Source organism: Aulonocara stuartgranti (genome assembly GCF_965226115.1).
Source record: "Aulonocara stuartgranti genome assembly, chromosome: 4".
Classification (NCBI taxonomy): domain Eukaryota; kingdom Metazoa; phylum Chordata; class Actinopteri; order Cichliformes; family Cichlidae; genus Aulonocara; species Aulonocara stuartgranti.
This window is the reverse complement of record NC_138942.1, coordinates 1781456-1804826: the sequence shown is the minus strand read 5'-3', so window position 1 is coordinate 1804826 and position 23371 is coordinate 1781456. Positions and strand designations below refer to the sequence as shown.

Here is a 23371-nt window from a genome sequence, read left to right as displayed (position 1 = left end):
CCTCGGGCTGGAGACCCGTGTTTGGTGTGAAGAGCAGGCGTCGAGCTGGAGTCACCAAAGTGATGCTGATGGGCGTGCCGTGTGCTATATCCAGCAAACAGCCTAAAGTGAGATGAAACATATGACGTTTTCTGCTGTTTTACATCAGGATGCATTTGGTTTCACTGAGGTTTTACCTCAAAGTGTCATTATCAAAAACAACGTGTAATTCGTCCCTTTTAAAACTGTTCCTCAGGTTATCTGACATTTTGTTTGAATATCAGCAGCGATACACATCACTACAAACATCAGACTGACAGACTAAACGTACTACTCCGCTGGCACCAGGTACAAGCGTCGCCCACTTTAACCAAAATACCTCCTCGTAGGCGTTTTGCATAATTGTCCAGCCGTGTCTGACATCGGCTCGCTGAAATCTTTGACCTCTCTTCTTTTTAAAATCCCTTCAGCTGCAAAATGTTTGAAGGTTTTTCTCCTTCACACCACGTGGGATTCATTCCTGGCTTTAAAGCCATCACATCACACCATTTCCTGTTTTTGAGTCGTTCCTCTGAGTTATTTGAGCGCCACAGACAGTCCTGCTTAAAGCCCGGGAGGACAGGCCAGGAAAGGATGCATATTGTTGTGTATTTATGGAGAATCTGGCTCCTCACCAAAGATCACTCCTCCTTATGGTAGACGTGTGACGGCCTGCCTGTACCTGGCACAGGTTACACCGCACCTTGTTTTGGGTTCTCATCCGTCAGGCTTGCTCGGAGAATCATCTCACAGCTCACCATGACTGTTCACAGATGTTACAAAAGATGGCGTCGCCTCTGCGTCTGACTGCGACAGCTGTAATTCTTACTAATGTCAAACAGGAGGCGACTCTGTCAGATGCAAAAAGATTCCTGGTTGTGCAGAAGACACATGACTTCCTCTGTGACCTCAGTAAACACTCTCCTGATGGGTTTATGGGCTCGGTCACAAGTCTGAATAAAACATTGAATGCATTTTGTAAATTATGGTCCTTCTGAGAGTGAGAGAAGAATCATCCAGCTCTGTCTAACGAGCCATCAATCACAATCGCTACGAGCATCTGGTACTCCTGGTTTCGCACATCTTACACCAAGACAGTGATTTCAGACTCTCGGCTTGAGACGTCATGAAGAGAGAGCTGAAGCTGAAAGACATCCCCACCCTCAGCACGAGCCCACAGAGAGGGAGCAAACTTATCTGGGTCCAGCTTGTGGCAGAAGATGGGAAAAATCAGGAATATTTATTAAAACTCTTATTCTCTATTTTATTCTCTTCCTGATAACTACTGCGCTCAGTGTGGCCAAACCACCCCATCCAACAGCTCCACCTTTGATCCATGTATCCAGAGCGGGGTGTTCCTAAAGATCTGACAGCTGCTAATCTACACCACCTTTTTCAGAATGCAGATGGACCAACAGCAGCTCCGTGAGGATGAAGTGGAGTTACTGCAGACGTCCCAGCAGAAACTTTTTGGTGCTGATTTTACTGAAACATCAACAAGCATCAGCTTTACAGGGCTAAAGAACCAAAATCTGCAGTTCCTCTAACGTCCACTAGAGGCTCCAACACTTTATAGCCTGGCTCCATGTTTGCATTATTAGGGGCGTGGCCTCTGTAGCTGACACAGGTGGCTGTAGCTGTCTGCTAGCTTCATCTGACCTGGACCTCCAGTCTGTGTTTGTGCTGTTGGAGCCTTCAAATTATAATAATGACATTATTTGACCCGTAATATGGCAGCTGCGAGGTTATTGTACTAACTGTTCAAGAAGCCTGAGCTCCAGGTGTCCTGAGTGGAATTCTAGTATTTTACTTGCATGTTACTGGGATATAACACTCCACCCTCTATGAAGCTTTATAAAGTGGGATTTGCAAACCACAGTAGGCTGTGGAGTCCAGGAAGTGATGGGTCGGTGTTTGATGCCTTCAGACATCAACAAAAAATGTCTATGAAGTTTTAGGTGTTTATAAAAAAAGTGGATCTAAAGAGTTATTTTCAGGGAGGAAAGAAATGAAAGGTTATTTTTGTCTGTCTCAGAGAACCTCTGAGAGGCGTCTCCCATCATTACAAACACAAATATGATGGAGACGTGTTTGTTTGCTGTCGCCGTGCGCACACTGCTGAGGCTGTTCAGCATTGCTAACCTGCACAAACGCAGCATATATTAAAGAGATTTCTCCTCCCTGCATGTTGGCGTGTGCTGCATGCACCGCTGTCTCAGTGTGCATGCACAGATCCAGAGTGTGGGGAGCTGAACCTGCTCTGACTGCAGCCCGTCGTCTCTTTACAGTCTCCGTTTGTCTCCCTCTTGTTGTTTGTGACACTTAAATTGGACTCTGCTGTGACAGCTTGATCTGAATTATGGCGCAGTCGCTTCACCTCCTGCCTTTACCTTGTTTATCTGTCCAGAGACCGTTTGTTTGAAGCAGGTTTGTTTCGTCCCCTCGGGCTGCTGGCTTTATATTTCACAGTGAGAATAAACTCTTTGTTCTCATTAAATAAACAACTCAAAAGTGTTTGTATTTCACAAAAAGCTTTTCATTAGTCACACCAAAGTTAGCTTCAAAGAACCAGAAACAGATTTCAGCAAATTCAAAAAACGGCATTTTTTCTACTCGGCTCTCTGCCCGTGTTACACATGAGGACACGAGTGCACCTCTCACAAACTGTTTCCCCGACAAATTTCCAAACGTCCCAGTTTTATTTTGGATGCATCCATAATTTCACTTTGCACAGGAACAAAAACCAGGAGAACGATGCTAACGGTCGTCCTTTGTGCTACGAGCTGCAGCGGTTCTCACACACGTCTCCTCACCAGTCCTGAGCATCTCTGAAGCTCCTCCAGGTTTGATGGTGTTTTCACCATCAGTGGGGCTGAAGCCCATCAGTAACCGTCACTTTGGTCTTCTGGAGGTTGTTCTTCACCACAAGACCAACGTGATGACCAAACGCACGTTTCTGGTTGTCGTGCTGGAAGGCTTTGTTTAATGTACACGGAGGAAGCTAACTTTAGGTCATAATGAACTACAGTCGAATTCTGAACACTTAATACAAATGAAAAGAATCTGGTCCCATTACTGAATCACACTTCGTGCTCCACAGCTGGTGACAGAAAGTTGTTGGAGCTCAAAGCTGTTCCTGTCATGTATGGTTTGTGTCCTGAAGCTGCAAAGTCTTCAGATTTTAATGAAGCAGAGATCAACACGAGCCGCTTCGAGCACAGAGGCAAAGTCCTCTCCTTCCCTCTTAGATCACCGTGACATTGATGCAGTCGGCGCTGCTCTCGCTCTGCAGTGCAACACTAATAGAAACACATGTGAGAATGAAATTGCTTCATTTCGTGAGGGATGGGAGATAATCTGAGCACCTGCTGTATCCTTTGTTTCCTCTGCTGTTTTCTTAATTTGAGTACCTACTTGAATGTCGGTGATTTCCCTCCTGGCATCGACTCATTTCTGCAGCAGATGAAGGAGCAGTTTCAGATTCGAGCAGGTGGATTAACTCGGCGCTCCCTGCTGTGTGCACACATTTCTTTCTGCAGGGACGAGGGAAAGCTCAGAATTTTTTAACACCTTTAACATCAGCAAATAAAAGACACGCCTGGTAACCGCTGCCAGAAACGTTCAGCAGAATAATCCACCAATTCTAAGGTTAAATATTTGATAGAAACATTAAGAAGCAGCTTTTTGTGCGGGCAGTGAATCCACATTATTCAAACACGATCCAGCTCTGACCCGATGTTGCCGTGGACACGGGACCTCTGGCGGGTGCAGCGAGTCGCTCTTGTAGGTTTATACATGTGAACATTAACACTGTTCGACCGTGGCTCAGGGGGTTGGGAAGCGCATCTGTAACCGGAAGGTCGGCGGTTCGATCCCCGGGCTCTCTGTCCTGGTCGTTGTGTCCTTGGGCAAGACACTTCACCCTACTTGCCTACTGGTGTTGGCCAGAGAGGCCGATGGCGCGATATGGCAGCCTCGCTTCTGTCAGTCTGCCCCAGAGCAGCTGTGGCTACAACTGTAGCTGCCTCCACCAGTGTGTGAATGTGAGAGTGAATGAATAGTGGTATTGTAAAGCGCTTTGGGTGCCTTGAAAAGCGCTATATAAACCCAATCCATTATTATTATTATTATTATTATTATTAGAGGAACTGCAGGTTTTTCAGCTTCAGCTGCTGGAGCCCAAACTCAAAGCTGTAGGAGAGTCAGACACAAACGCCATGCGTCCACGTGAACGACTGTGGCTGAACCAACTAACTGCTCACACCATTCAAATGAAACTGGATGTCTGACACTGATGAACAAAAGTACATGTAATTGAAACTCGAGGTATCATAGCTGTCAGTTGTGACACTGGATTGTATTTCAGGTAGATGTGGAAGGTCAGATTCTGTGTGGTGCCTCGGTCTCATTAAAAATGCTGTGGGTGGGGGTGGAGGGGAATATGCACAGAAGGAGAAATCGCTTTGTCTGCCGGCACTGCAAATGTCAAAGCTGTTGAAAGAGATTTAGGAGCAATTTGTCACGATGTCTGCTCCCACTGATGAGGTCAAGAGATTCAAATCAAGTGTTTCATCTGCCCGTGTGGAAAAATCATCTGTCCTGTCGCCTCTTTTGGTTTTTATACTCCTGAGATGTGAACAGCCGGAGAAGATGTGGAGAAAATGTCAGGAATCACAGGTTATAGCGGCTGGATTTATAGTAAAGTGGGAATTCTTGGTTTTGGGTTCCAGTTCTGATTCTGTATTTATTCTAATGATACGTTCCAGGTGACATATTTCACTTCCTCTCTTAACTTTATTATTATGATAGTTTTTATAACCTTTCCTGGGTTAGTCTCACGGTTCATGTAGAGGATAGCTGTACCTGCCGTGACGTTCCTCTCGCCATCTTCGTGATTGGATGCAATGAAACATCAAATAATAATAATGATATGCTCACTTGCTTCTGTTATCTGCAGGGTCTGAAGCCGATGGACTTCAACGGTTTAGCTGACCCGTACGTCAAACTGCACCTGCTGCCCGGAGCCTGTAAGGTGAGAGACCGTTCATAACCACAGAGGGTTGGTGTGACAGAGCGGGACGCTGGGATTGGGCAGGATGGAGGCAGACTGTGTGGACCTCAAAAGCTCCAGTTGAAAGAAGAAGAAAGTCCCACTGAGTGTTCAGGTGTTTCTGACCTGCAGGCTGTGCCTCATGTTTCCAGCATGAGCTTGATGAGGAGCACTACAGCACTTCTCAGGAAGGGAAAGAAAAAGAGGAAACACTCAGCTGACCTCCCATCATTCCACAGTGGGTGATGGCAAAAATGACTGATGACTCATTAGTGGCAGTAACTGAAGGATGCTTGTAAGGATGCTCCAGAGTATCCTCAGGTGAAGGAGGTCATCTTAATGTTGTTATGACTGCAGATGCCTCCAGATCACTTCACTCTGTTAGAAACCTTCATGAGAAATGCTTTACTTCCTGTTTTATTTTGAAAGTATTTTTCACCGTGTGTCTCTGGTGTTTTTGCCTCTGTCTTGTTTTCCTCTGACATCTTGCTTCACCACGGCACTAATCTCTGAGATTTCATGCTTTCACTTTCATACTTTGCTACCTGCCGGCTCGTCGCCCTCTTTGTGATCGATACCACAGGGTTATACCAGTGATACCAGTGAAACATGGCGAGGGCAAGATTTGAGTGTACCGACTAATTCAACATCCCAGACTATCAGACACTACTCGTCCTTTAGATCCTGCTGTGTTTGGAGAGATGTGCACACGGAGACATCAGTGCCCTGACGAAACAGCTGAAGGGATAATAACCTTCCTGCAGATGCTACACATACTTCTGCTTATAGGGCTGTTCGATATAACCATATAGAATAGAATAGAATAGAATTCAACTTTATTGTCATTGCACATGCACAGGTACAGGGCAACGAAATGCAGTTTGCATCCATCCAGAAGTGCTTTAGTGATATAGATATATTACAATATATATTAGCAATAATATAGATATGTGAGTATATTACAGAAATGGGTCTATTATGGTATGTTATAATGTACACGGTATGAAGTATGTTGTGAATATTCTATAACTATAAGTATGTACAGGCTGTAGTGAGTACAAGCTATGTACAGGCTATGAACAGGATATAAATATGAAAAACTATACAGAATATGAAATAAATAACTTTACAGAATCTGAGATATACAGCTATACAGAAATGGGAACTATGCAAGTTGTAAACAGTTGTAGGATTAAAGATTATCGAATGTACAGAATGATTGTTTACACAGAGCTATACAGTAGTGCAGTTAAGATAAGTGAGGGTGTAGATAGTTTCTACAGAGGCTATATAAAGTGCTAGTGGTTGTGAGTGGTGGTTCAGTCCATGTTATTATTGTGTGTTTGAGGGTACAGTTGTCCATTGTGGGTGTGTGTATGTTCAGTCCATGAGTTTAACGTGGGTCAGATGTCAGGAGGCAGAGTTCAGGAGTCTGACAGCTGTGGGGAAGAAGCTGTTCTGGTACCTGGTGGTCTTAGTCCGGAGGCTCCTGTGGCGCCTCCCAGAGGGCAGGAGGGTGAAGAGTCCATGTGATGGGTGACTGGGGTCTTTGATGATTTTCCCAGCCCTTTTCAGACACTGCTTCCTGTAGATGTCTTTTATGGCAGGAAGTGGTGCTATATATCTGATGACGATATAAAAACGTCTTTCGTTGCATTTCACGCTATCGTTTGTTTTGTGGTGTCTCAAAATAAACTGTTTACATTAATATTTGTTCATGGTTCTGATGTCACTGTAGTGGCTATATTAATAAAGTTCTCTCTTCCTCTTATATTTAATATAACCACACTACAGACGGACAAGCGCCTGTTTTTATGCGTTGTCGTTAGCAACAACGACGATAACAGCATCGCGTGTCCGCTTGTTTATGTTCCACATAAACCTTTCACAATAAAGCTCAAGATCCTGTTGAGACTTTTCAAAATAAACTGAATCACGTGAAAGAGCAGATTATTTACGGATGAGAAGTAAAAAAGAGCCGCCAGGTGCTAAAAAATAAACCTTAGACTCAAACGTTAGAACAGCTTTTCCCCGCAGCACGCCGTGTAATAAATACAAAGAAAACAGCGGCCGTTACAACTCATGTCTAAAAATGTGTCGTTTCATGCATCGGTTAAAACACTCGACTCCAGCTACACGACGCCCAGCTGGAAACACGTCAAGCAAGTCGAGCTGCCCGAGATTCACAGAATTTACAGAAAATGTTACATGTTTGTGATTTATATGGTTATCGGACGATAGATGTCTGATATCGGGATATGAGGTTTTGGTCATATCGCGCAGCCCTATCTGCTTATCTAGAACAAAGTTGCTGTTGACGTTCGACTTTGTGTTAGGGGAAGCCACACAGAGGTGCTGTAACGTAAGTAAAGATGATGACTCTGTTACAACAGTTCATCCCACACGAACATCAGCGTGAATTAAAGATTTTGTTTGGAACAGTTTCACAGTAAAGCCAAACTGGACCCTTTGAAGGACACGACAGCCTTCATCATGAAAGACGGGCTTGAGTCTAAACCACTGTGGGCAGGTTAGAAACTCCTAAAAAGAATCTTATGTGTTATAAATTGTTTTCTTTCATGTCACTAGTTTGACCAAAGTGCAAACTGTTTGCTCGGCGCTTGTTTCGTTTTCATTGCTGGATAAAGGAACAAGTGAAATTCTCTCCAGCGTGAGGATGAAGTAGCATCAGCAGAAAATGAACAGTCGACGGACGTGTTTCTACACATGAAAACGGGAACTTTGTGGGCGGAGCAAACACCTACAGAGAGGTGCGCAGCACAGCTAGTGTAACTGAACAAATAAGAGGACGAAGCATCGCCCTCTGACCTCTGTGTCACTTCCTGCTGCTTAAAATGGCCCATATGGAAAAGAAATAGTAAAAACTTATATGTGATTACTCATGAAAGTGGCCACTTTCTCATTACTTTCATACATTGTTTTAGTAAGTATCCAAAACATACAAGTTTCATTTATATAATTTTTAAGGGATCTTATATCTGTTTTCACTCTTGTATGCTTTTCATACAAGTTTCACACAAGACAGATACAAACTTTATAAGATTTATCTTTTCCATATGGGGGATGTTGTTTATTTCTCTCACACCAGATTTGGTCGAGTTGAGTTTTTGTTTTTTTTAGCAGCTTGGGTAACATCGGTGTCACTGACTCATTGTTATTTTCTCTCTGCATTTTGATGAGCCGGAGGTAAAGGTGCCACTCTGCTCGTACAGCCACAGACCGACCAGATTTATTTTTCTGCTTTTTCTTATTTCCTCTCAAATATTTGCCGTTACAACGGCGTTCACATAAAACACGGTCAGGTTCTAATAATGAAGTCAGTGTTCAGCGCATCAGTACAGTATTCACAGCGCTTCACTTCAAGCTTCAAACTCAGACATGCAGACATGCACCACTGTAGGCCCGACTGGTGGCGTGCTGTAGACGCGGTCAGAGCGGCCGTCGGGTCACACCGAGTGCGTTCTGACAAAGTGGGACGTTTTTGAACTTCCTGTGTAACAAATAACACCAAACATGTTGTTTTTGGATAAAATTCATCCTCAGCGTGAAGAAAAGTCGACCTCGTGGTCTGATTGGTCAAATCTGATTATTCAGGTTCAAAAAGTCGAGCTTAGTTATTAATAACTATTCATTTACCATTATGAACAGTTAGACTACAGAAGCTGTTGGGGACACTCAGCGCTGTCGTGTCAAAGACAGGAAGTTACAGGAAGTTAGGAGGCTGGAATCACGTGACTGTTACCTTTTAATATCCATGCTTCAGAAAATCAAACTGACATCAGTTTGACAAAGTTGATCATGTTCAAAAAAGTGTCACAAGGTTTTGTTTCCCACGGAGGTTATTTTGTGTGAGAGCGCTTCACTTTGAGCAGTCAACGATGCAAAACTGCTCTAAGAATAAAAATATGCAGCTGGAAATGAGAAGAACATGATACAGTCAGCTGAAATATGTAAAAAGTGATTTTATTCTGGTTTCGTGGCCTCTGTGTTTACGTAAAGCCGCCTGTGAGCGCCTGAAATGTAGCGTCCACGGTTCAGTGGTGGTGCTGGAAGCACATTTTTGGCTTCGGCTCATTTCAGGATTTTCAGAAGCCGTTTCAAAGCCATGAAACGAAATCCTCCTCCTGACACGAGCAATGTGTAAAAATACTGAGGACGGATTGACTTTTATCCTGATGCTAGTTAAGTCTCTCGGCGGGTTTCCGGCACCTTCGCTGAAGTGATGCTTTGATTTTTGCTTTATTAATTGTGCAATCTTTGTGAACTTGAGTTTATTGCTGTGAGGAGACAGCAATGACTGTCTGGGTCCCCAAATAACATTAAAGTTTATCTCCATCTTGGCTCTGGTGTGAAAAAGAAAATCTTCTCTCTGACCTGTTTTTCCTTTCGTCCTGTTGTTGATGGGATCTTATTTTTATTTGACTTTTGTCTTGAAGCGACGCAGCCACGAATTCAGTCTTTAATGAGATTCATACCTGAGCTTAAAAAGGTTTAAACACATTTTCTGCACTGTTTGAACTTCTGTGCAGAGCTGCTGAAATGAAATGTCAAACTGTGTTAGTAATTACTAATATCTCTGTGTGTGTGTGTGTCCTTCAGGCCAATAAGCTGAAAACGAGGACGATCCGTAACTCCCTGAATCCAGTGTGGAATGAAACGCTCACTTATGTCGGCATCACAGAGGAAGACATGCACAGGAAGACGCTCAGGTCTGTGTTTATATCTGCGTGTGTGACAAACACACACTGGGGATAATTCATCACATCTCATTTCAGAGCAATTATGCTCACAGCCATTAATCAGCTGCTCTTACATCCTGACATTCAAATCAAATCACAAATCAAATCAAATCACTTTTTATTGTCACATCACATGTGCAGGCACACTGGCACAGCACATGCGAGTGAAATTCTTGTGTGCGAGCCCCACAAGCAACAGAGATGTGCAAACACAACAACACAAACGAGCAAAATACAAGAATGGCCAACCTGAAACTAATAAATATATGTACAATATATAATAGTGTATGCATTTCTGGATGTGTATACTAAATATTTTCCTACGTGTGTGTGTGTGTGTGTGTGTGTATACACATTTTTACAAATTAAATAGTAAAAAAATAAAATAAAATAAAATAAAATAAAATAATAATAATAATAATAATAATAATAATAATAATAAAATATATAAAATATACAGAGTTGAATATGTGCAAAACAAGTGGCATTTATATACAGTGTGGAGTGCATAATGTTGAAGTTCCAGTAGTGAAGCTGAGGTGTCTATGACGTGTTCAGCAGTCTGATGGCCTGGTGGAAGAAGCTGTCTCTCAGTCTGCTGGTACGGGACCGGATGCTGCAGAACCTCCTTCCTGATGGAAGCAGTCTGAACAGTTTATGGCTGGGGTGACTGGAGTCCTTGATGATCCTCCCCGCTTTCCTCAGGCAGCGCTTCCTGTAGATGTCTTGGAGGGAGGGAAGCTCACCTCCAATTATCCGTTCAGAGCACCGCACATATGAAGCTCAGTTGTCACATTTCATTAGTTTAGCTGTCGGAGCAAAAAGCTGCACCAAGATGAAATTAAATGTTGTCTTTGCTGCTTTTCGCAGCTATCAAACACTTTTTGTTGCCAATATTGTATCAAGATCCTTCCCCGACTCTCTGGCTGCCTCTAACAGTCTGATTGGACTGAATCAGTCCTTCACAGAGTCAGAGACAACAGCAAAGAGCACACAGCGAGCTGCTGTGAATAAAGCAGTTTGTCAGAGTTATCAGATAAACAGCTGCAGCCAAAAAAGGCTTGTTGTAGTGAATGAAGCCATCGTAAAAAACTACAGTAAACATCAGAAAGACTTTTGGGTTTAAATGACAAATGAGCCTCAGCCATCTTTATTCTGGCTGATGATGGCTAACACTAAGCTAACATGGACAAATAGCAAGTTGCTCTACAAAACCACAAGCTGTGATTTGGTAAATAAGTTTTACCCCTGATGAAGGTAAAAACATGCCCCAGATTTTTAGTGGTGCATGTTGAAATAATTTACACTGCAAACAAAAACCCAGAAATTAACTCTCAGTGTCCATAATCTGATGTCGGTGTGAGGGTCCAGCTGTGTGCCAGCAGAGGTTGGACCCAAACGCAGCACTGCAGAGACAAGACATGAACTTGTGCTAAAGACCGAACACTGAGACGAATAATGGACGGGACATGACAACAAGACTGACAAACAGGAAACACTGCCGACAACACACAAGCAAAACAGTAAGGGGACGAAACCAGAGCCACTATGGAAAACTGAACTAGGAGTCACTCTGGAAACACCAGAACACAAAGCACTGGATCAGCGACCCAGGACAGCGTGTGCCTAACATTATTCATAAAATCACAGAGTGAAAACCAGTGTTGGGACTAACGCGTTATTAAGTAACGCGTTACAGTAACTACGTTATCATTGTGGTAACGAGCACGGTAACTAGTTATTATGCCAAAATCAGGAACGCGTTAGTCGTTACTGGGATTTAGATAGGCTCGTTACTCGTTACTTCCTGTGGTGGCTATCGCGGAGCTCCCACAGATTCAGTAACATTAGCAAGTGGTGGAGGCCAGCAGGTGGATGAAGGAAAGGGGACGCAGAAGGAAAAGAGACCCGAGGCGGCCGCAGGTCCGAGTGTGAACTGAACTTCAGGTAAGAAGTTCTGACCTGCAGTCTCTCTGGGTCAGATATGAACCAAGTGTAGGTGGAGTTTATTTTCGTTATTCTGACTTTTTCCGTACTGCGTGCTAGCTAGCATGACGGAGTTTCTATACAGCTGGGTGGTGCTATGAAGTTAATGTTGTTGAACTTTATTTTGTTCATAAGTTATTAGAGTTGCCAACCGTCCCGTCTGGTATTCAGAGAAAATATTACGCGTTTCTTATTGAGGTGAAAAGGAACAGTTTGTCCCGTAATTCAGCTACAATGAAAAAGACACAAAGCTGGAGTTATTCTGTGTTTACGCTGCACAGCTGCCTCTTCTTCTCTCATTCTCTCCCCTCCCTCTCCTGTTTCTACTTCAGTCATGAAACTGATCAGTGATCAGCTGATTGGCTCTCTTGTTTGTTTATCGCCCACTTTGCGCCAGAAAGAGGAAACCAGCGGATGTCGCGCTAAACAACAGCAGCACGTTAAAGCTTGATCAGCTGTTGTTAGAATTTATTTAATATTAATTTCTAGTATCAGCTGATGTTTGCTGGAGCCACAGCTGTAAAGCTGCTGGTCATGATATGGTTTGGTTATCTGGTGAGAGGGAAACATGAAGATGAAACCAGGAGATGTCCTTACTGAATCATCAGAGCTGAACAGGTGATGGAGAAACAGGTTTACCTTTTAGGTGACATGAATGAGTTGAAGGGAAGTTATGAACTGTTTCTGAGAGACAAATAACACCAGGATCCTTTTCTAAGTAGCTGACAGCTGGTAACTGTGCAGGGGCGGGTCTAGCAAAGTGTTGCCAGGGGGCATGTAGGGCATTAACAGGGAAAGGGGGGCACAAAGAAATACTTCTCTTTCTTATTCTCATTTAAAATGTCTATCTTTTAAAAAATAATTATCTGAGTCTTACAACAAACGATTGATAGATTGATGCATATATACCATCAGAACAGTGCACATCACTGTCACAACAGCGTTTGTTTTCATTCAAAGGCTTTATGATTTTTCCTATAATGGTGGGCCGGTCTCTAGTCAAAATGTCCGGGACGATTTTCTGTCCCAGTCCAGCCCTGTATGCAGCTCATCTGCAGTCTGGTGTTACTTACATCTTCCTATTCAGAAGGCAGAATTTCCGAGTTCTGAGTACAATCAAAGCACCACGACTGCAGTTTTTGTGTTGATGTAAAAGGCGCACATGACGCTGTGACGTAGGCTAGAATCATGGCAGCAGTCAATGACGGTCCAGGCGTGGGATTTCTCTCGTGGAAATATGCACATTATCTTTTCCTTTCTGTTGGTAGGTGGCACAGTGCACTGTGGCAAGTAAGCAAGCTAGAAGACTGCAAAGTTATGGAAGAAACACATTAAGAAGAGAATTCTGAGTAAAAACAAAGTTACTTTCCCTAGTAACTAGTTACTTTGAAAGTAACGAGTAACTTGAAGTAACTGAGTTACTTTTGAGAGAAGTAACTAGTAATGTAACTAAGTTACTATTTTAAAGTAACTTACCCAACACTGGTGAAAACTACCATCAAGTAAATAAAAGAGCAATGACAAAGATTCAGACCATACTGAGACTCCCCACTTGCCTGACAGGGCCGTGCAGAGAGGTTTAAAGGGGCGGGTGCCCAAAGTTAAAAAGGGGCACATTGAACCAGGCTGAATAACAACACACATTCATCAAGAATCTAATATGGGAAGGGCAGGGCTGTGTTGATCTGAGACTGTAGACATTAAAAAGTCCACAGGAGAGATGGTAGCTGATTAAACAAGTGTCATGAGATAATAACAAAATGCAAAGATTGGTGACAGCGCTTGGAACCATAAGGACACAAAAAACTGTGAGAAATAATTTAGGCTCTGCCTGTGAATCACTCTTTGCTTCTCTTCTTCCTTCCATCCCATCATTTCATATATCACTCTCCACTTGCTGTCTATCTGAGAACAAGGCACAACTTGCTATTGCAATAAACTATAATCTAATTATCCACACCTAACAACTCCAGCACTTAATCTAAAATAAAATGATGACAGAAAAATGTTATAGCCCTGCCTTTAGTAGCCTCACACAGCTCCTGCTGTTTCCTCCTCATGTCCTTACCAGCCATGTCTGCACAATGTTATATCATGAGTAATAATTTAAAAAAATCTATATACATAAAACACACACATGCACACACAGTGACACTTTAGACCTTCTTCAGAATACTGTATATACTATGGGCATCACGGTGCTGATCCAGAATCCTTACATTATTATTTATTACTAGAGCTACAATAATAAAGCAAAGAGGAGGGGGAAGTAATAAATATGAAATAATGTCATTATGATGATTGCATTTGTTTCACTATCCACTCTGTGCAGGGCAAAGCTTATTACATGTTTAAACTGTAGAGATACAATCATTTTACTGCTGTAAAATCCAACTTTTGTCTTATTTAAAATATAAATCTAATATAATCTGCTTCTTAATGTATGTTCTTTAAAATACAGCTTGTGTTTTTAAATATATTATAATTATAATAATTATTATGTGGACATGCATATTAGATCGTTTTTTAGTGAAATATAATCCCTCCAGAAAGGCAGGAAATGCCCAGAAACTTACTTTAAAACGAAATATGTTCCCTAAAACGGTGACAGAGCTACAGACCCATGACAGCCTTACACAGGTAGCCAGCAGCTGTGACCAGCACTACCTGTGCAGTTAATAAAAGGACAGGTAATGTTTGTCACGCTGTTGCACACACAGCACGCTCGTTTGTTTCAGTTCGTCAGTCCAACGTGTACGTAATAAGCTACTCCTGTGTGCTACACACTACAGTGTGCGCTGTACACCTACTTACTGGTTGTGTCGCATCAGTCTGTGTCTCTGAGTTAACTTGTGTTTCTCCTGCAGCTCCGGACCGCTAAAAATGCGCGTGCTCTTTGTGAGCTCGTTCCCGGCTCGTAACCAGCGCGTTCTGCCGTCAAGGCCGATCATTGGTTAAATGTGATCATGTGACTGATGCAAGTCAGATCCTTTTATTTAGCAAAACTGTGATTAATAGTTAAATATTATTTTTGAGGGGCACAGACAGGACTCCGCACGCACGCACACATAAAAAATAATAATAATTTTTTTTAAAAAAGTTACCTCAACAAAAGGGCACTTTGGGCACCCATCAGGAAAGGGGCGGGTGCTCAAGCCCCTCTACCCCCCCCCTCTGCACGTGCCTGTTGCCTGATCACGGACATCAGAATATCTGTGGCTTCTTATTTAAACTTGTTGTGAGTCCCTGCAGTTAGAAAGTCCTCGGTCATGGTTCATGAGAGAAACAACCACACGACTGAGTGAAAACCTAACCCTGACCAGGCTGTCATTCACTGCAGCAGTCACAGTTAGAAGCTGTGGTTTGTAGGGCTGAAACATGTTTAAACACATTATCACAGGGTGTCACAGGGTGTCACAGGGTGTCACAGTGGCAGCAGTAATAAATAGTCTGTCTGGGTCCAACGATGCAGCACCGTCTGTACTGATTCTCTGATACTGTGCTGGTCTGAAGAAGAAGTTACTGTTTCCACAGCAGCATACAGAATAAAATAGTATAATTCACAAAATCAACACTGTTAATAGTAAAGTGAAAGACTAATAATGCAGTAGTGCAAATTTTTATGTATAGCAGTGATAAAAATCAGACTCATGCTGAACTGTGCAGACGATGTAGCGTGCACTGAGATTGTGCAAGAGAGAAAGAGTGGTAGTGCAAGCGGCATTAATAAAAATATATAGAGTGTAAACCTGAAGAGACAGCAGCATGAAGGGCGATCCAGAAATGTGTGGAGTCTGTCCTGACAGGAGTGTTCACCTGCAGAGAGAACAGCATCATCTCCTGCAGCGTTCCTCAGGTGGGTTCTCCACGATGGGTTCTCCACGATGGACAGCAGTGTGTTCAGTCCTGACCCTCACTGACTGACTGACCAATGAATCGTTCCAGCCTTGACCCTGCTGGCACCTCTGGCGACTGGTAGAAGATCTCCAACATGTTGGTGCACATCACTGAAGGATCTGAGCTGAACGTAGAAGCAGAATACAGCGTGCTCTGCCCTCCAGGCTGTTGGCAACATGCGTGACGTACAGAACATATGACAGAGGCAACAGCTCCTTTCAACGTGATCGTCCTGCTGCTTTTTCATTTGACTTCAGAGTGCAGCATAATCAGAAGTGTCCTGTGGAGAATTGTGGCGTGGTCTTCTAAATGATGGAGCCCCCCTGTACTGATAAACGTGTGTTTGCAGCACAGCGGGACGGTGAACGCAGCGGGAAGCCTTCGATTACGGAGCTCGGGAGCAAACGTGTGGAAAACACCGAAGCAAAGCTGTGAATGAACCTGTGAGGGAAACACGAGCTGGCGTCTCACGGTTCCTCCTGAAGCAGTGACCTCCTTGTCCTGGCTCCTTAACGGGATCCTCCACTCCAAAACTTTTCATCATCAAACACTCTGCTTCCTTCTTTACAAAGAAAGCTGTGATCTGCTTGGATTTAAAGGGATTTGGGATAATAAATTCTGGCTGACACAAGTTTTATTCTTTAGAGGTAAAACTTTGCTGTCTTGTTGCTTCGGGAGCTTTAACTTTTCCTTAAGTCATCAGTCTCTGGCTTTAAGCTTCTGACATGCATCCGTGATTTGAAGCTGCATAAATAAAAGAGACTTATATTATATTTCATCCCATGGAGGTCCAGTACAGCCATGAAAGCAGACTGAACAGAGAGACGTTATCTGGTAATTGCAGCCTCAGGTGATTATCGGTCATTTCTGTCTGCAGCTCGGCTGTTCGGGGCCATTACCCGCTGCTTTTGTAGCCTTTCATTTCTTTACAATTTGAAGACTGAATCCGCAGAATTAGCTTTTAATCGTTTCATCCGAGCCGTCACTGAAGTATAAAAACATGAAGACTCTCAGTGCTCTGATTTCTAAATGAGTTTGCACATCAGATGTAACGATACAGATGATATCGTTGGATCTGATGTGCAGCGTATGACTCTTCTGTCTCTGCTCCTCGCTCACAGCCTGAAAACCTCTGAAATCCAAATGAAAAAGTAGGCCGAGCAACAGCAGCCCAGTAAGTGCGGCGTTTCTTTGGCCTCCCGTGCACAGGAGTTGTTTGACTCTTTTCAGTTTGGCCCACGCCAAAACCATAAGTGTCAAACCTTGGCTGGATTAAAGAGCTGAACATTGATGAAAACAGCTGAGATCTGGGTTTGATCTCAGCGCTGCGACAACGTTTTTCGAAGGTTGGGGGAAAAGTTGAAACTGTGTGTCATTCAAATACTCTCCTCACTATGCTGTAAAAGTCAGATGATGACACTTCTCACTTTTCAAAACTTGAAAAACGTCTAAGAATCCGTTGTATTAATGTCCTTACTTCCTAAAACAGTCTCGGTTATAAAACTTCACATTTTAACAAACAGGTTTTTGCTTTCTGAACAAAAACACCTGTTTGGAAAACAAGCTTAATTAAAGAGTCGGGGCTTAAAAACACAGCCTCTCACCCCGTCAGCTCAGGCATTGTGTAACCACACAGATGTGTACCTTTCGTGGACTCACTACATCACGGATTAATCTGTGGTTATACAGCAGTTTCTACTCTACGGGATCAGTCAAATAAAACGCGCCTCATTCACATAAGGTTTTTTCTACACCTAAATACTTTCTGTCTGACAGTCACACTCTGATGAACACAACAGAGCAAATTGGGGTTCAGTATCTCACAAAAGGAGACAAAAAAGAAGGAAAGAAAAATACTAATGATAGCATCAACACTCCTATTAGAGTGATTAGTAACTAATAATAAGCCCATCCGGTCTGTGTGTCTGACGTCATTAACTGTTTCCGGGTACAAACTCTGCTGCATCACTGAGCTACAAACTGCACTTTCATCTGTAATACAATGATAGCGTGGCTGCTTTACCAGGTTTAACATCCAGACAATGAAAACAGAATTTATTAAATTCGATGTGCTACGTGATCGCTAGCGACACAGCTATGTTAGCATAAACACTGAAGCTGGAGGATGATGCTAACTTTCTTCCACTCGATAAAAGTCAACGTGATGGTTCCTGATGGTTAGTAGTGATGGTAAATTTGATTCTTTTTACTGTGTGAGTGAGTGATTCGTTCGCTCTATGATTCAGCACAGGAGGGAAGGGGGTGAGTAGCTCAAATGTGCTGTTAGCATGTTAGCAGAGCGATGCTACTGTGAACCGAGGAGCTATTTTCTTGATGTGAGCTTCTACTCACGTTTTTTTCTTTCAGTTCAGAGCAGAAATTTTTTTGTTAAGATACTGGATGTTGTGTTTTTCTCCATAATTTTAATTATAAGCTAGATACATTGCTGCTAACAGCAACAGGGATGAGTCAGTGAGTCAGTTGGGCTTGTGAATCATGATTCATGAGTCAGTAAAGTGATTCTCGAGTATTGAACGATTCGTTCATGATTCGAGCATCACTAATGGTTAGAGACAAATGTAATCGCACGGCAGGATGCTGTAAACGGACCAAACTTCAGTCAGAACAACTGAGATAATCCATCCACAACATGAGGTTAGTCATTAATATACTGCTGCAGGGCTGCAGTTCCACTATCCTTGCTATCTCTTTAAAAGAAGCTAAAGCCAATCTTAACAGCTGTGGTCTTATATATTAAACAATTCCTTATTTCTTCGTCTAGTTTCTTTTTAAAAAACAGTCTATATTTTCACTTTCTTTACAAATCTTATGAAAAATCCCCTTTTTCTAAAACTGTTCTCACAGCTTCTGTGGACTTCGCCTCATTAAGCTGCTGTTTAGAGGTCAGAGCACAGCTTAGGTTCGTGGTCTGGGTCAGAGTTCACGACTTCATTATGTTCAGATAAAGATGTCTCGATTTCTCAGTATTAGCTCTGCAGGCTTCTGACCTTTGAACCGATTTGATCCCCAGAAGCTGGCAATCTCAGACAGATTCAGGCTGTAAATAAAAATAAAAGCCTTGCTAAGGAGAGGTCAGTCACCCAAACACACAGGCTCAGTGTCGACGCGCTCCACGCTGTGAATTTCAGTTTTTATAAATATATCTGGTGGGCAGCAGCTTGGCGACACGCTCGGCTCACAGCATTCGCTGTCTCGATTTTTCCCGTCAGCATTCCCACATTGTTTGCATCCACATTTAAAATGCCGTTTGTATTAAGGTTTAATCCGAAGCTGTGCCGACGCCGTCTGTCGTCCGTCTCCAACACGACGTTTGATCTGATGCAGTTTGATGAAAAGCAGAAACGTGTGTGTGCGCGTGTGTGCGTGTGTGTGTGTGTGTTTATGTGTCTGTGTGTGTGTGTGTGTGTTTATGTGTCTGTGTGCGTGTGTGTGTTTATGTGTCTGTGTGTGTGTGTGTGTGTGTGTGTTTATGTGTGTGTGTGTCTGTGTGCGTGTGTGTGTGTGTTTATGTGCATGTGTGTGTCTATGTGCGTGTGTGTGTGTTTATGTGTGTGTGTGTGTGTGTGTGTTTATGTGTGTGTGTGTGTGTGTTTATGTGCATGTGTGTGTCTGTGTGCGTGTGTGTGTGTGTTTATGTGCATGTGTGTGTCTGTGTGCGTGTGTGTGTGTGTTTATGTGCATGTGTGTGTCTGTGTGCGTGTGTGTGTGTTTATGTGTGTGTGTGTTTATGTGCGTGTGTGTGTGTGTGTTTATGTGTGTGTGTGTGTGTGTGTGTGTTTATGTGTGTGTGTGTGTCTGTGTGCGTGTGCGTGTGTGTGTTTATGTGTGTGTGTGTGTGTGTGTGTTTATGTGTGTGTTTATGTGTGTGTGTGTGTGTGTTTATGTGTGTGTGTGTGTGTGTGTGTTTATGTGTGTGTGTGTGTGTGTTTATGTGTGTGTGTGTGTGTGTGTGTTTATGTGTGTGTGTGTGTGTGTGTGTGTGTGTTTATGTGCGTGTGTGTGTTTATGTGCGTGTGTGTGTTTATGTGTGTGTGTGTGTGTGTGTTTATGTGCGTGTGTGTGTTTATGTGTGTGTGTGTGTGTGTTTATGTGCGTGTGTGTGTTTATGTGTGTGTGTGTGTGTGTTTATGTGTGTGTGTGTGTGTGTTTATGTGCGTGTGTGTGTTTATGTGTGTGTGTGTGTGTGTGTGTGTGTGTTTATGTGCGTGTGTGTGTTTATGTGCGTGTGTGTGTGTGTGTGTGTGTGTGTTTATGTGTCTGTGTGTGTGTTTATGTGTGTGTGTGTGTTTATGTGTCTGTGTGTGTCTGTGTGTGTGTTTATGTGCGTGTGTGTGTTTATGTGTCTGTGTGTGTGTGTGTGTGTGTTTACACACTGTCAGAACAAGAAGATGTAAACAGGTGAAACTCCAGCAGGGCGGATGAAGCCGTTCCTGCCTCTGGTCTCAGCACAAACCAACACTGCTCTCCTGTCTCCTCTCATGTTTCCTCTTACATTTCCTTAAACCTCTCGTTCCCTCTGTTTTCCATCCTGTCTCGTTCCCTCTTGTATTCCTACTCCTCTCTGCCTCTCTTTGTCCTCTGCTGTTCCATTTCTTCTCTTCTCACTTCCTTATTTTACTTTTCTCTCCTGTGTTTCCTGTCGCCTTTGCTGTCGCTCCAGTTTCTCTTCTCCTGTGTCCTCTTCCTCTCTGGTCGTTTCCACGTCTCCTCATCTTTCTCCATCGTTTTTTTCTTTGATGTCTCCCCTGATGATGTTTCATTCACTGTCTGATTCGCATCATTTAGGCTACTGTCTACTTATCATTTCCCCTGTCACTTCCTGTTTCAGTGTTTTCCCCTTTCTTTCCTCTCCAGTCTCATTTCCATTTGCTTCCTGATTATTTCTCTTTTTTTGTTATGTTTCCTCTCCCATTTCCTTCCCAATGTCCTTTTCTTTTTCATGTTTGCTTATCCCATTTCCTGTTTCCTATAGTGTTTCCTCTGCTATTTCTGCCTCTGTATCCTCTCCCATCTCCTGCTCTTTCCTTCATTACTTCCTCTTGTTTCCTGTTTCCTTTCTTGTCTGGTATGAACTAACCTCAGCAGGGCTCGATGTTAGAGCCGGCATCTTTCCCTCACTGTGTGCTAAATGTAAATGAACTGGACGAAGGCCTGCTGACGCTCAGCCTCGACACCACCCGACAGGCTGTGGAGGTGCCGTGTTTGATGGCTGGATGAGGAGGAGCGTGTCGGGAGTCGGCAGCTTCGTTTGATCTGACATTTTGCTTTTTCACTGGCAGCTTCTGCAGTTTGATCGCGATCACACTCGCGACCTTTTTCAGAGCTGTCAAGTGCTTGTCAGCAGCAGCGGGAGGAGGAAGAGGAGGAGGGTTTCCTCTCCTACGCCTGCGGCTGACGGAGGTTATAAGATAAGATAAGATAAGATAAGATAACCTTTATTAGTCCCACACGTGGGAAATTTGTTATGCATCAGGGCGTGAGGAGAAGCGTGAATCACTGTCAGAAATCCCAGAGGAAGCGCGGGAATAATGATATTCTGAACTAGTTCCAGTCTAACGTTGAGCCCGAGGAGGTCGACTCTCCCTCTGCCTCCTGCTCGTGTCCAGATTTCTCCCACTGAATAAAGTATGAGATGCAAACACGGCCACGCGGCGGAAACTGAAACGCTCTAAAGATGATCATTAATCTCAGTCTGAAAAGCAAAAGAAGAATAAAGCTGTTTTTGTTTCGGCGTGCGGGCGGAGGTTCATCTTGAACTCGGTTATGTCGTCGGTTTCTTAGAGGTGCATCTGTGTGTTTCCTGTGTCTGTGAAGTACTTTGTGAGCTTGTGTTTAAAAGTTCTCATGGAGAAAAAAAGGTTGTTTTGAGCTTCAGACCTTTATGTACTTCCTTATTTTATTCCTCCTGTTTCCTGTTCCTCTCATGTTTCTTTTCAGCTTCCTCCTTTGATTCCTTTGTAATCTCCTCCTCTCCTTTCTTATTTCCTCTTCTGTTTTCAGTCTTTTTTCTTGTTCTATTTCTTCTGTTTCCCAATTGCTTTGCTGTTTCCTCTTTCGTTTCCTGTCTCCTTTCCCATTTTCATCTCCTTGCCAGGTCTTTCGTCTTCTTACACATTTCTGTTCCTTCTCTGGTCTTAGTTTCCTGATTCCTTATCACTGTCCTATCCCTTTCTGTGTTTCCATTCCTATTTCCTCTTCTGCTTCTTCCCCTGTTTCCTCACTAGTCTCCTTTGCCATTCCCTCTCCTGTTTCCTCCTCTGTTTCATCTCTTTTGTCCTCTCTTGTTTCCTTTGCTGTTTCCTTATCCCATTCATTTTTCCTTTTCCTTCTGATTTGTTTCCTGCTTCCTTTCCTTCATTTGTTTTCTGATCCCTTTCCTGTCTGCTCTACTGTTTCATGCAATCTTTACTATATTCCTAATACATCTGCAGTTTCATCTCCTGTCTCCTAAATTCATTTTGTTTGTTTCCTCTGCTATGTCCTGGTTCCTTTCCTGCCTCTGGTGCTCTTTCACACTCCTCTCCTGTTTATTTCATTTCAACAGTAGTTCTTTGTTTTTTTCTACTTTTTCCTCTTTCCTCTCCTTCCCTCCCCTCCTGACTCCTTTGCTTCCTCTCCTTGTTCAGGTTGTCCGTGTGTGACGAGGACAAGTTGACTCATAATGAGTTAATCGGGGAGTCCCGAGTCCCTCTGAAGCGCGTGAAACCCGACCAGACGAAACATTTCCACACCTGCCTGGAGCATCCACCACCGGTAGGACACACGCACGCGCACACGCTGGAAAAAGACTTTAATAATGAAAATGTTATTACACGTTTCCTAAAAGCTATAAAAAGATAAAATTTTGTGACTTTCAGAAACTGTCAAGAATTTTGGATCCCGTTGGGTTTATTTTCAAAAATTGTTCCTCGGTTGACGTTTGTGTTGCAGTCACACTAACAAAAACTGCAGCATGATGATGAACTTGTAGAGCTTTAAGTGTTTGATCTGAAGATGGAGACCCCGTCTGTGGTCACTTCCAATCAGGTCCTGCAGACTGAGTCAGTGTGCAGCTGAGTGGGATCAGGTCCACAGTCACATACACTCTGTGATAACACGGCGATTAACGGTGATAAACTGGGAGACATCGCAAATCTGTTGCCATCTACATACACAAACACTGATGGCAACGTAACTGCAGGACGACACAGATGCTCAGCTACCTTGGTCACAACCAGAGGATTTAAAGAGATGTTGGTGACAAGTTGCTGTCATCAGCAGACTGACTGCAACATAAACATGGAATTTGTGCAATTGGTCACCCAACGTGAAAAAATTCAGCGTAATGCAATAAAATCACCAGGCAACGAATGACGTCTCCTTGTGACGAGGAGGTTACGGTCCTAGTGCACCTTCATGTGATTCACTGTAAAGATGGAATCCAGACTTTAACCCTTTAGAGCCGGTCGGAGCGGACACGCTCTATTTTGCGTAACTATTTTTAAATCCCGGTAGCTCTGCAACCACGTAAGCTAGCACAAAAATTTTTTTTGCATATGAAACCGGAGGAGTTGTACTTACATCTGATGCCATCAGCTTGTCCTCGGTCACGGTTTCCTTCCACACAAAGCTTTGCAAAAATAGCATAAAAAGCGCTTGC

At 43.2% G+C, this 23371-nt stretch overlaps 1 protein-coding gene across 3 annotated transcripts in view; it reads left to right on the top strand.

Moving 5' to 3' along the window:
* doc2a (double C2-like domains, alpha) overlaps positions 1–23371 on the top strand; it is a 53027-nt gene that overhangs the window by 8884 nt on the left and 20772 nt on the right. For 2 of the 3 annotated variants that reach the window (XM_082531029.1, XM_082531030.1), the window contains exons 1-2: positions 15012–20130; positions 22359–22485. In XM_082531029.1, coding sequence (XP_082387155.1) covers positions 19061–20130; positions 22359–22485 — 1197 coding nt within the window. In that variant the 5' untranslated portion in view covers positions 15012–19060. Of the gene's footprint in view, positions 1–4975; positions 5051–9688; positions 9799–15011; positions 20131–22358; positions 22486–23371 lie in introns of those variants that run through there. The other variant, XM_082531031.1, reaches the window with a different exon arrangement.